Here is a 14117-nt window from a genome sequence, read left to right as displayed (position 1 = left end):
TCTATTTCAGTGGTGCTTGTACCATCCCTAACTCACTAACTAAAGAACTCGAGAGCATATTAACATCGCTGATTTGAGGAGGGTAAAGTAACAGCCTTAAACATGCTAAGGAGTAGGAAGGATTGAAAATGCCAGACTTGGAATGGTAGTACCTGGCATCTCAGCTGACTTTAGAGGCTGGGTAGTTAGGGGAAGAGCAGATGATACATAAGGACCAACTCACAGACTCAGTGTAGGATGAATCCCAGGGCAATCCCGGGATACTGGGCTTAAACTGGGACAACAAGATCCTTATTCTACTAGGGCTTTTCTTTACTGTTGAACCCAAAACTGAGCACCAGGTACCTTATTTACGGTTTGGAGTGAGAGGCACATCATAAACTGGCTGTACTCCTGCCTCACCTTACCTGCAGTTTCCATACTATGTTTCCAATGGGGAAACCAATAAGTTACCTTAGGCAAAGTCTCCAGTGCCTCAATCTGTTGCAACCTCTGACCCAGCAGTCTGTCTTCTATAGGACCGCTAAGTCGCAGGGACAGTCATCCCGCCCCATTGGAGGTAGGATGGACCTGCAGTCATTAGTTTTCTCTTCCCATGCCCCTCAATGCAAGGAGTGAAGAAACAGACAAGGCAAATGTTAGGTAGCCCCCTTGGAGGAGAATATGCTCCATGCACATTGTGGCCAGTTTCTTTTTGTGCAGAGAACTGGTGTTGTTGTTTATGCCACACCTCCTTCATTTAGCAACCAGGGCACGCAAGCTGAACTGCAAAGTAGCAGGGACTTTGGCATTTGTTGTCAAAGCAAGAAGAGCACCTTCAATTGTTGAACAATAGAATCTCAAAAGGAAATATGGAATATAACATAATACCCAGAGCCCTCTGCTCTGTACCCTCTTTATGACGTGTGTGTGTGTGTGCGCGCGTGTGTGTTTGCGCTTTCTCACAGCCCTATTCTTTCTACCAATATCCTGTCTTGCAGTCTGTTCTACAGCATAACCTAATTGACAGTTTTTAATGATGAGAAACCCAGGTAATACAGTTATTCATTTATTATGTACTATATTTATCATTCTATGCTAAAAACATGCTGCAGGCAACAATCCTAGCGTTAAACATCCGCAGAAATGGCATTGCTTAAGCTTTTTTTGCGTGTCACAACTTTTCAAATGACTTATTCCCAGTCAATACAAAAATCAAGCAAGAACACAACCAATATTATTCCCACGTTCTAGCAAAATATATTTTTGATCAAACTGCACAAAGTAAAACAGATCTTATATAAAACATTAAGATAAAACATTTCCTCTAAAAATGTAAGTTGTAAATTGCTGTGAAAAAAACTCACATTTTATATAATTTACAACAAACACCTTGCATCCCCAAAAGAAAACCGTGTGGAAAAATCAGCATGCACTTACACTGCGTGTTGTCTCCCGATATGTTTTGAAGATTAAGGAAGCTGCATAGTTCTTATACCCCCGTACACATACACTGTGAAATGTTCATCTTTAGATCCTACTACATTAAATAATGTGCTCATTTCTATATCATGTACAAAACTATTACAATTACACAGGAAAGTAACACATCTCATTAGAAACTTTCTATGTACTTAGTGACTGACTTTACCAACTTGGAAATGTGCATCACAACGGAGATCTTTATTTCTGCCCAACCTGCAAAAGAAGCAGAAATGCAGGTATTCAGTTATTAGCAAATAAAGACCATTCACATTGTATTCAATCTGGGGGACTTTGAAGGTTTCAACCCACTGGAAGTAAAGGTCGCGAAAGAAGAGAGATCTCAAAGTCCCTGGTCATTCAGCCCCTTGACTAGCTTTCATCTCAGCAAGAGGCATGTGGGGGTGACATGGGCGCGCTGTCTGAGGACTGGCAGGACTCCCTCATGGCCCTGCCAAAAGATGCCATTCAAGTGCCTCCACTGAGTTTTCCTTCTGTGCGACTACAGAGCACGAACAAAGTCAACTTTCTTGAGCTGCTGATCTAAAAGGCATGGGAATGTCCTCGTAAAATAGTGCGATCTGGGACCCCTGGAGATACAACGTCTACCCAGACTGATGTATCTGGGGGAAATTTCCTTTGGACTATAATCTCTCACCAAATGTAGATTTACTTGTCCTGTTTGGAATGGTCATCCACTCTAAGGGCCAGATGTACGATGCGCAAAATAGCGCCTCGCAAATAGCGAATCGCAATTTGCGAGGCGCTATTTTGGATGTACAACAGTGTGCATCGCACTGTTTGCGATTCCCAATGGGGTCGCAAATTGAGAGGCTCATGAATATTAATGAGCCTCTTGCAATTTACGACCCCATTGGGAATGGCAGGCTCTCCCAGGTATGGTGGCCTGCTGGGCTCAGCGGACCACCATGTCTGGGACTGCTTTTAAATAAAGCTGTTTTTTTTTTATGCAGCCGTTTTCCTTAAAGGAAAACGGGTTGCATTTAAAAAATGAAACGTTTTTGTTTCATGTTTTAAGGGCAGGTAGTGGTCCCTGGGACCATTGCCTGCCCTTAAAAAATATTTCCCCCTGCGTTTGCAAAGGGGAAGGGGTCCCCTGGGGACCCCTTTCCGAGTGCATTACTACCCTCTTGAAGAGGGTGGTAATTTGCGAGTGTTTTGTGACCGCAATTGAGGTCGCAAAACATTCATACATGGGCTTGCACTCGCTATTAGGAATGGAACGCACCCCCTTCCTAATAGCGAGTCGCAAAACCTATTTAGCAAGTCGCAAATAAATTGCAACTCGCTAAATAGGCTTTGTACATGGCCCATGCTGTTTTTGCATGAGCAAACGGGTTCGCAAACCTCTTTGCGCATGCAAAAACGGTCGTATATCTGGCCCTAAATTGGTTAATTACACGTCTGTCATGAACCTTCTGATGAATGTTGATTAATGTTTTTAGCACCTTTCATTATCTTCTGTCATGTACTATTTCAACTGCCAAAAAGTTGGCCAATTATACTAATATAAATATAAGAAACTTTCCTTTTCGTTGTCCACACACTGTATCGCTTTCATTGTACTTTTAGAGATCAACTTGATCCTTCACTTTAATTTCACAGACAGAGATAATAGAGCAGTATTGTTGCTTACTCCTGCAATCTGGACCACACAGCTGATTATGGAATCACAAAAGTTTAGGCATGAATTCCTTAACATTCTGAAACTGTACGCCAGAACTTTTCAGTTACGTCATACTGGTGACATTCATCACCTAGAAGTTAAGGTGTGCTGCCCTACAAGTTTCTTAACTATATGAATCCTGCTCGTTTGCAGGTCGAGGAGACACAGCTGCTCTTCTTCAGTTCATGACACTCCAACCCAAAATTGAATGAGAGCATAACTTGTTTAAGTAAGAGACATAGAAGAGCCCATCTTAAAATTAAGTTTAAGATGGGCTTTATCTCTTATTAGGTTTACGTGCACATATAATAGGGGATTTGCGCCTCAGAAATTAGGGGCATTTCCCCATCTAACAGGAGCAGAGGACTAGAAATGTGTAGGAGAAGTGTGACAGCAGGACTGTTCACAGCAGTAAGGCAGACAAGATGTTTGCTGTTTACAGAGGTAGCTCTGTATGATTTATCAACAACCCACAGGTCTTTTACTGCATCAGCCTTGTGGTGAAAACAAATGTCTCACACACTCCCCGAACGTCGTCATCTACGAGCCAGGAGACCGGCACCATCAGAAACAGCCCTACAAGGCTGCAATGAGGAGAAGCTTCACAAAAGGAGAGTTGGCTAGGGCTATCCAGGGAAAAGGCGGGCTTGCCATCTTGTCCTGGAAACTCCTCTTGAGTTTGTGGGTTTCCCTCAACCACAACACCTCCTAATTTTCCATGGCGATTCTGGTGAAGGGTGGGCTGCAAAGGGCTTTACTCTGTTTGGGGCTGTGGAGACCGCATTTGAGTCTCTGGGTGCAGGCACTCTGCTCAAGCACCACCCTTCCAGCCTGCACCTGAGTTAGATTCCTCAGCAATTCAAGGCACTCAAAGTCTTACAACATAGTGCACACACCCTTTAGAGACTCTCACTGCTATATTGGAGTAGGGTTTGCTTACGTCACATACCCACGGTCTTCTATTTGCTACCAGTCATACTCTGATAATTTAAATGTATGTATGCATAACAAATGAGATGCATAGATTATTTGTATTTCAGTCTTGTGGTTTATAGACCTACCAATACGTTTAAAGTTAGTTCTACCACTGCTCTTTCAACTTTTTTTTACATTGACTGCAGGCTTCTTTCAGTTACACAGACCATACAAGACTACACAGCCATTTCATACATCAAAATTGTACCCGCTTCCAGTAAATACTAAAAATCATAATAGGAACGTAGTGAAACTATTTTTTTATTGTGTATCACTACAGATGGACAGGACAATAGGGGAAGAATGGCTTTCCAAGTCAGCACATTTGAATTCAATAACACCACAACAGAGTGCATGCTGTTGGAGCTTGGGCCTAGTCAAGCATTTATCTCCAGACGGGCGATCTTTCTAGCAGCTCGCGAGGTAAAAGGAGAAAACGATCACTTGTTAGCATCTCATTTTAGTGCAACCAATGTGGCCACACAGTAATTCACTTAACAACTTAATCTGTCTCAACATAATCATATAAGAGTACAGAAAGACTAAGGTAAGACCAAATCTCCTGAAGGAATTTACCCTATATAATACAAAGCAGACAACTAGCTCTATGATGATGATGATGATGATGCAGACAATCAAGAAACATAATTAAGTATTACATTTCATCTGGTGATTCTCCAAAGTAAGCATGAGCAAGTTATCTCTCCGTGCACTACCTAAAAAGGGGCAACACTAAGCTAAGAAGCATTCGATAAGGGTAAAATCAGAAAGGTGTCAGCCGTCGGGGTCTTTAGTAGAAAACACTCCAACCATGGGTCAAGTAGCATAAAGCAAACACAAGGAGATGATGGACGGAGCGCTGAAACTTCTCTGACACTCACCCCCAGACGCTATTATATCTGGGTTGAGTTCATTGTCGTTCTTAAGCTCACTTCGCTACCCCAGTTCAGAACCAACCATTTGCATATCAGTCTTGAACCTGTTCCTCATGGGAACAGTCCAGCCCGAACTGCCAGGCCAGGTCTTCCCTGGACAAGAAATAAGCATAAAGCCACACAAGCAGAAGCATAGGTCTGCTACCTGTGAAAACCTAAGATGACTCTCTTGTCCCTCACTTTGTTAAGCATAAAATATCAATTGCAGTCACAGTAGACAATCCCACGGGATCTTTGCCGGTAAATTCCTATAGCTTGAGTACACCTGGATACTTTCACCAACTTTCCTACATTGATAAGTAGCAACTTCGCTTGTCCTTGGTCATTGCTCTCCTCTCCCATGAGGACTCGCCTCCTTGCTTGTTACCACGTTTTTACTTGCCAACTTCATCTTCTCATACCTTGCTATCTAAAGAAAACAAAACCCTCCTATGCTAACCAATGAGTCTTTCTCTCTCCATACCTGCAGTGGAAACAAAATACAAGTACATACTTTCGATTTTGAAGGTAAATATGAATTAAATGTTAGACTCTAATCATGAGCCTGGACCAAATGGTTTCTCGATGCCTACTTTGGACAGCTTTAGTATTGCACACGGTTACAAAATATGTGCACATTTCTACACACACATTAAATGCAGCTCCCTTAATGCAAGTATACATTGTAAAGAGTTATGAAGAGGTCATTCTAAATGCAACAGCATGAAAACATTTCTTGTTACACATATACATTTTAAAATATTAGTTTACACATATTAAAATGTAATAACCTCACAATGGGACACATTTATGTTAACTTATCCTATCACATTAATATTTAAGTATCACAGAAACCCTTATTAATCACGTTCTATACACAAATATGTCATGTGGAATACTTCAAATATGCACTACTCCATTCCCTTTAGTAACGATAATTACACAGAATTTATTTGAGTGCTGACTACGCATGACTATGACGCACTCGTACAATATCTCAGAAGGGATCCAGCTTACACTTCTACAATAGCGAAGTGATTAGTAGCATAAGAGGTTACTTTACATTAGAGCACATTGACGATGGTACGTAGAGTTGCAGTAAATAAGAATTGGAATGAGACATCCGTAAATGTATGTGAGCAGAGAGCTCACCCGGTACACGGAGCATGGTGCAGGCTAATGCAGATATGACAACACTGGAGTTCGGAATTTTCAGCTTGCATTCAGAGACTGGGATAATCCGAATCAGTCTTGACTTCCATATTAAAAGAAAGATAAGTGATCAGTGAGACAAGATATCCTTGGGGCATGAGCATCATCTCAAAGTATGCCTCAAGCCATTCCTAACACTATGCCTAGTCATGTAGCCAGCACTTAAGGCGGGGTTTCGACCTCAATGACTAGCTTTTCTGGTCTTGGCCAGGAGCAGTAGCATTGCACTTAGGTGGCAAATTCTGGGTGGAATGACTTTCACATATCCCAAAAGGGCCACTAGAAGTGATCTCTGAAGATAGTGGTCAGTGATCATGGCAATGGTATTGAATACATCAGACGAGTATAGGGAAACTGCATGACAGTCTCATACGAGGTGTATGAAGGTGGCCGTGCCACCCGCGCACCAATGACATTGCTTGAATTCTGAGAACCCAATTTCATATAACTGAAAAGGTGTACAGTACATTCTGTGTATGAATTTAATGTGCAGAAGGCGAAGTCTTTAGTTCCGCGGCAGGCGATGGATTAGGCAGACACAGAGCGCTGGATTATGGCCATTGTTCTAGAGTGGGAGGGGGGTCTAGGTCTGTCTCCCAAGCAAAATGAGCCTTCAGGGCAAGTATTGGAGACTTCTCCTGCATTGTGGCTCATAGGCGAGTTATTCATTTGATGGGGGATGGGTTGGCTAACATTGTGTCCAGTGCATAGAGCATGGCCTTTGGGAAGGCGCTGTGAAGGAATCAAAGGGCAGACTGGAGTCTATAATTTGTAAAAACATCTAGCGATGTGTGGTGCAGGCCTGTGAATATATGTACCATCAGGAATTGCCTTTCTGGATAGAGGTCACCAAATGTGTGGAGCTGCAGTCGGTTTAACTGATGGCAGATCCCCTTGCCAGTTGCAGTGAGGAGCATAGGGTGTCCAGGGAGCGGTGTGTTTGGTGAATACAGAGAATCAAGTCAGGCGCACAAGTGGCCACAAGACAAGCCACAGTATCTATCTCTGCATGAGGCCGCTGGGCTGGTAAGCAAAGAACGGCACTCAGTGGGCAAGAGGCGGCACTATCAGACTCAACAGCCGTGTGTGGCTGTTATGGAGAAGGATACAGCCAGAAGTGTGCAAACTGCTCCAGCGCAAATCATGGTACAGGTCCATATCAGGGACACAGTGACCGCCCTGTTCAAAGGGAAGGATTAGTTTCCCATTTGACTCTCAGCTGCCTACCAGCCTATGCCAGAGCTATGAGATTAGTCCAGAGTCATCTAAGGATTTTTACCATGAGAGGAATCGGAATATTGATGAATACGTAGAGGAATATGGAGAGTACAATTATTTTATCAATGGCAATCCTTTCTATAATGGAGTAAGGCAGTCTGGACCTGAGTGGGATTCGCTGCTCTACCCAGGTCATCATCTTGCCGTAGTTCATCCTCCAGAGTATGTCTATATTTCCACGAATCCATATTCCAAGAGAGTAAACTGTCTGTCGCCCATTGTAATGGGTGTTCAGAGTCAAACCTGGCTGTTGCTAGAGTGAGAATGAAGATCACAGATTTAGACCAGTTAATAAAAATACCTGCATGGCCACCGAAGCCAATGAGATGTTGATCAGAGGGTCACAGATATAGAGCACAACATCATCTGCCTACATAGAGACAAGAATTGTTCTGGCTGTTAAGGCAAGGCCTCTATGTGAGTAATGCTGCTGCAAATGGGCTTCCATCACAATAGCAAACAGAATGGGCGATAGGGGGCATTGATACATACCCTAGGACTGAGGAGCATGTACAGAAATGTATATCCAGCCATGGGCGCTGAACCCAATATGAGTCAGCAATTGGAACACATAAGGCCACTCTAAAGTATCAAAGGTGTTAATGGCATCAAGTAGGATAGCAGCAGCACTAAGCTGGAAATCTATAGAATGAATGAGTGCAAACATCGGACGCAAATTGTGAGCTGTACTACACCTGGGAATAAATACGGATTGGTAAAGTCAAACAATATCCAGTAGGAGTGGCAGTATGCGAGTCGCAATCAATCTTGCAAGGATTTTATTATCAATAGTGATCATTGAGAGTGGGTGATAGAATCGCATCCCTGCAGTCATTTATCGGGATTCAGTATGGTGCCAATTATTGCTTGGCACAAGGAGGCTGGCAGCTTACCAATTTCAAGAGCTTCTTTGTAGACTGCCAGCAAGTGTGGGGCAGGAATCTAAGCATATTTTTATAAAAGGATATGGTCTGGCTTACGAGGCCAGCCGCTTTATCCCAGGCATGCTCTAAATGACCTGTATTTTATCTTCAGCAGTCACAGGCCGATTGAGATGTTGCCAATGGGTGTCTTTCAGCCAGAGGATTTGGACTTAGTAAAGAACTTGTTTAAGTGCAAAGAGTTAGTACCACCATAGAGCAGTACAAGTCTGCGTAGAAAATAGTCATAGCTTGTATGATGCCGTTGGTATCGGTGTAGATATTCTGTTGGCTGTTAGTTTCATAACATAATCACTGGCCCATGGTATACAAAAAAGCCCGGTGAGAGTTTGGCCGACTCTGTCCACTTCCCCATGACACTTTGCCATCGCCTCCTTTCCAGTCGGGTCAACTCTGTTCATAGTACTCCTAAAACTCCAGTCTGTTGTTAATACAGCCTCCTTGAATAAAAGCCTTAAACACCTCCCAGAGCACTGAGGCCAAACTCAATGAATGGGCATTAATTGAGAAATACTCTACGATATTAGTTTTGATTTTGCCTCGGAAAACACTATCTCAAAGGGTATTTGCGAAAAGCCTCCATGGGAAAGCGCATCCACAGGTGGCAGGAAGAGTATGCACCAAGATGACCGGGGCATGATCGGACAATGTTCTGGGGAGGTGTTCAGTTCTAGTAGTCCAGACGGACACATCTTTCATGACTGGCCCATAGTCAATCCTAGACGAAGTGTTGTGTGTAGTAGCAATGCATGTGCCCTTCCTACCCTGAATGTTCTTTTGTCACCAAATGTCTATGAGGTCACAATCCCACATAATAAATTGGAGCTGAGCTGCGGGTTTGGAGTGTAGGCAATTGGTGGCACTAGATTTGTCTACTATATTGTCTAAAATCACATTGAAATCTCCTCCCAGAGTACTGATCCGGGACCAACACCAAGGATCAAGCTCCACACGTCTGCACAGAAATCAGGGCTATCTACATTAGGCCCATACATGGAGGCCAGGGTAACCGGTTGGCCCCGCAGTGCAGTATGACAAAGCAACTGGTAGTAGCTTCTGGTCTAGAAGGAATCATGTGATTTAAGGACACAGCATGGATGATGCATATTTCTCATATTTCATGTGTGAATATCATTGTGTGCACAGTTTTATGTACAAGCGAGCATGCCCTGTGGGAAGACACTGAAGGAAAGACAACTCAACACCCCCCACCCACTTCAAAACACTCAACGAGTTGAAGAACCTTCTCCCCCCCCCATCCAACTGAACATCCGAACTCTCTGTGAACACAAGATGTGGCCTTACAGCTAGAGCGGCCGACTTCGATGCCGGGGAACCAGGTTCGAGTCTCGGTAGGGACGCTCAACATCCTGTAATTCTGGGAAAATCACTTAATCTCCACGTGCCTAATAAAAATAATGTGTCCTTGTGTAAAGCAAATGGTGCTCATGTAAAGCACTCCGATATCTGAAACCTTCGGGTCAAGTTTGGGCTGCATAAAACTCCGGAAAAAAATAAAAAAATTACTTCCCATGGGTCACTAGTGGGCCAAGCGAACAGCCCAGTTAGTACGAAACTGGGTGACTGAGGAAAGAGAAGGAAATCAAAGAGGATTTAAATGTCACTCTAGGAAAGGAGATCTTGGAGGAGGGTAATATCTGGCTGTTGCAGACCAGTATATTCTAGGGTCATCAGCCGCAGGCTAAGTGCATGTGCATCCGAATTAAGCACAGGGCCACTCCATGCACATGAAATTGACCCAACCACTTCCACCCAGGCCCCCAACACTCACCACAAAAGGTCTAGCAGAGCAGGTTTAGGGTATCCGCGAGTCATCACTGAGATGTCTGCTTGGGTCAGTTCTGGGCAAGGCTGAGCTTACACCCTGGGGGCCACAAGTTTGCAGAAGCTTTGGAATCTGTGAAGTAATGCATCTTGCCATTGATGGTAACAGGCAACTTGGCTAGGTAGAGAAGGGAGTAGGTTGCACCAGTCTTCTGGAGGATGATGCTTTGCTGGCACAAAATCCCTATGGGCACCTTGAACAGCAAATGTAAAATCAGGGAACAGGGCGATGGAGTTTCCTTGATACGGAATGTCGCATTGTTCTCTGGCAAGCCTTAGGAAGGTTTCTCTGTCCTTGTAAACAAGAAGACACGCCATTATTGGTTGTTGGTGCACTGGAAAGAGACCAGTTGCCTAGCAAGTGGTGCACACATTCAATCGTAAAGAGAGGTGATAATGCTTCCGCAAACAAGGAGCAAAACATAGTTTCTAAGTAATTCTCAATTTTGTGTATAGCGGTGGACTGCGCGACACTCATAATGCAAATGTTATTTTTCTGGTAACTTGCTGCTAGGTCTTCATGTTTTTTTTTTTAAATCACCCCCAGGATCTTCTCCAAATGCAGTAGGTGCGCTAGTTTGTGGACACGTGGGCATCCTTCACCCCAGACGCATGCCTCTCAAACTGATCAATCCGGTCATTATGTTTGCCTAATCTCTCCTTCATATGATCAAGCCTATTCTTGAGAAAATCAATTATTGAGTCTATTGTGTGGAGACAGCTTTTCAGTTCTGTAAACATGTTTTCAGCATTGGTGGAGTGATCACCATGGTTACCCCCTCAGACAGATCACCAGGGTCCAAATCTGCGATTATAGTATGTATTTTATTGAACAATATCTTGGGCTGTTAATAGTCATATTCACCCATGATGAAGTCATGTCGCCAAATGGCAGCAAGGGTGTTGTGCAGCTGTTGGCAGTATGGCGGTTTCACACGGCGGACCTATGTGTGCGTGGAGGAGATCCAGAACCAGACCCCAGCACATCAGACGTGCAGGAGGGCACACACAGACCTGGGTCCTGGGGAGGGCACCAAAGCCTCCTGCGAGTATCTGTCTCAATTATTCTGCAAGCAGTGGCTATGCCTAGTCAGACAAAACTCCAGACCTCGTGCCAATTTCAGCCACCCGGGCCTATCGTTACCCTGGGGCCTCCGGTATGAGATCCACTCCCAGTAGGAGCATTAGCACCACTCCTTCCGAAGCAGGTTGCGAAGTGCAGTGAAGTTCAGTGGCGAAAGCAGTTGTTGTGCTCACAATTAGGGACCAACAAGATAGCCATTCATGCTTAGGCATGACTCCCAGCTGCAGCCTGTAATCTCCCTTCAGCATGGCCAAACAGAAAGACGATTTACCTTTGCAGCAGCACAGGCACCATAAGCTGGTCCCAACCAAGCCGTCATCATCCGTGCCAACCTCCCAAGGTAGGCGTTGGGTGTAGTCTTCTCAGTTGTCGTAGGGATGTGGGGGCACCGGTCTTTCTTCGGAAACCCAAGGTTCCAGGGTCACTTCAGTCCCGACCAGGCCGCTGCCAGACAGTTTTTTTCCCCTTAATGCACTGCTCACTGGTGGGAAAAGCAGACCAGGCAGCTCAAGTCCAAGGAGAACAATCAGGGCAGACGGTAGGATGAGTTCATATAACCCTCTAAGCGTGGCTAAATATTGGTTTGATTCCTCGGCTAGCAGTGCCATGCTAGGCAGCAGCCACTTTGCTGCCTGACTCTCTGGCGCCCCAATGTAGTGGAACTGTTGAACAACACGTCTCTCCCACATGATGTTAAGAGAAGACATACCACACCTGATGACTGCAGCTTCCCATGTAATTGTCTTCTTTATTCAGTGACAATTTAATTTACATCTCCCTAATCTAATTATTAATACAATGCACTTAGAGTTGCATACTTCATGAATAGTTTGCAGGTAATATTTGGACATATTGCATAATGCAACACAGGATATTTTATAATTCCTTATTGACATTTCCAGACAGAAACAGTCAAACACAGTAATATGGAATACAAGCAGAGTCATAATAGTGAAAGAAAAAACTAAATTTAATCATCATCAAATTGAGTCTGTGGAAATTACACAGCTTGGATAGCTGATTGGGGAGGATCTAAGAGTAAGTATGGGGAACAGAGAAAGGTATACTGAAACATAACATTGAAATATGATACATGCAGACTTTGTATGATAATCGCCTTGATTAAGGCCCCCTACATTAGGTAGCCAGGTTAAAGTAGTCCCTGAGCCAGAGGAGGTATCTCGCCCCCCCCCTTGAGAGACTAGAGACTGGGGATGAATAGGAGATGATCCTAGAGAGAATACTCTCATAAGAGGTTATTTTAGTGATTTCAGTTAACCATTTCGCGATAATCTGAGCTTTCACTAACTTCCAGTGTCTCTGAACACAGGTCTTGGCCACTCACTTGCTTGCCATCATTACCAGTGGTTTGTGGGACTTCCTGTAAGACACATGTTGTGTAGCAGTGCATCTTCTTGGCAATTATGCCCACTGATGCCTTTCAATGCAGACCATACATTTGATTAATCCCCTTCAGTACATGGCATGACCACAGGACATGAAGAATATCAAATGGTGTATGTTTGTTTCTCCCAAGTTGTGCATCAGTTTCAAGGAAGCGGACTCCAAACATAAGGGTATCCATTGCCACATAGGGAGGATTAGGTTAAGTAAATGAACTTCAGTTTTATCTTTCACAAATGGTTGTCACACTCCAATGGAAGGCAGTCCAATAGAAAGCTGACCAGCTTGTATTTTAAATACATTTTTAGAAGAGCAATTTTTTTTTCCAGGGTGTTTTCTATCTGCTTAGAAAATGGTTCATGTATAAAGGTACCATAGATGAGGAACACCATGATTTAGAAAGGAGTGAACTGAAGAGGATAGTTGGCCATTAGGCATATGCCACAGTAGCTGTTTTAAGCAGTGGCCGGATGAATGTACATCCAGTGTTGTAAACTGGATATGCTAAGTTCAAATTGTAAATCCTGGAAGGACGTAAAGTAGCTTGCCCATACAACATCCTGTACAGAGCTGATCCCTTTTAGAAGACCATGCAATGCACAAGATCGGATTCTTGACTATTATCATCTTTGCATTGATCTGCAATGGTGTTTCTGAATGTCTCATTTGTCCTTGGTTGAGTGCCATGCGGTCAACATGGAATGCAGATTCAGTTTTATACAATGTGAGGGGATACTCCTCATCCTGTAGAGCCAATTAAGCTGCTCATGTCCACAATTAAAGCTTCTTCTATTGTTGGCAACCAAGGACTTTTGCAGGCCTTGGGAAATGTGCAATTTGATAGAGTTGATGTGACTTCTCGTAGATAGCTCTTTTATGGAGTTGCGGACCACCGAATGTGGTAGCCATACAAAAGTTTTAAGGAGGCACTCTGTCTTTTAATCCCCAAACAAATGTTTTTATCCTTGCTTCAAGCTCACTTAGCAGAAATTTCAGGATAAGCAGTTGAGGCATTCTAGATACTAATTGAACCTTGAAGCTGTCATCTTGAATTTTGGAGCTTTGCCCCATAAAGACAGTTCTAGTTAGGACCACAGCACGAATTTGATGTATGCTTTATAAGTGATCTTCCATATGCTGTTTTGTACTATGTTTTTAATAAAAGACTTGATAGACGTTGACAACTATACATAGCCACTTTCAAATTTAACTTACTCAGTTCATGCAAAAGAGGAAAAGATTTGAATTAGGCACTTTTTTCTAGAACACAGGAGATATTTCTAAATGAGATACCACTGGCCAGCAGAGACCTTCAT

General features: G+C 43.5%; 1 protein-coding gene across 2 annotated transcripts in view; it reads right to left on the bottom strand.

The window, feature by feature from the left end:
- Nucleotides 1–1462: 1462 nt before the first annotated feature.
- The window catches only part of USP6NL (USP6 N-terminal like), a 1094021-nt gene continuing 1081366 nt past the window's right edge, over nucleotides 1463–14117 (bottom strand). For both annotated transcript variants that reach the window (XM_085653483.1, XM_085653482.1), the window contains exon 15: nucleotides 1463–1677. In XM_085653483.1, the coding sequence (XP_085509609.1) occupies nucleotides 1595–1677 (83 nt within the window). In that variant the 3' untranslated portion in view covers nucleotides 1463–1594. The remainder of the gene's footprint in view (nucleotides 1678–14117) is intronic.

This window comes from Triturus cristatus, chromosome 4_1 (assembly GCF_964204655.1).
Source record: "Triturus cristatus chromosome 4_1, aTriCri1.1, whole genome shotgun sequence".
NCBI classification, from domain to species: domain Eukaryota; kingdom Metazoa; phylum Chordata; class Amphibia; order Caudata; family Salamandridae; genus Triturus; species Triturus cristatus.
The sequence above is the reverse complement of the archived record's forward strand: the minus strand, read 5'-3'. Positions and strand labels throughout refer to the sequence as shown.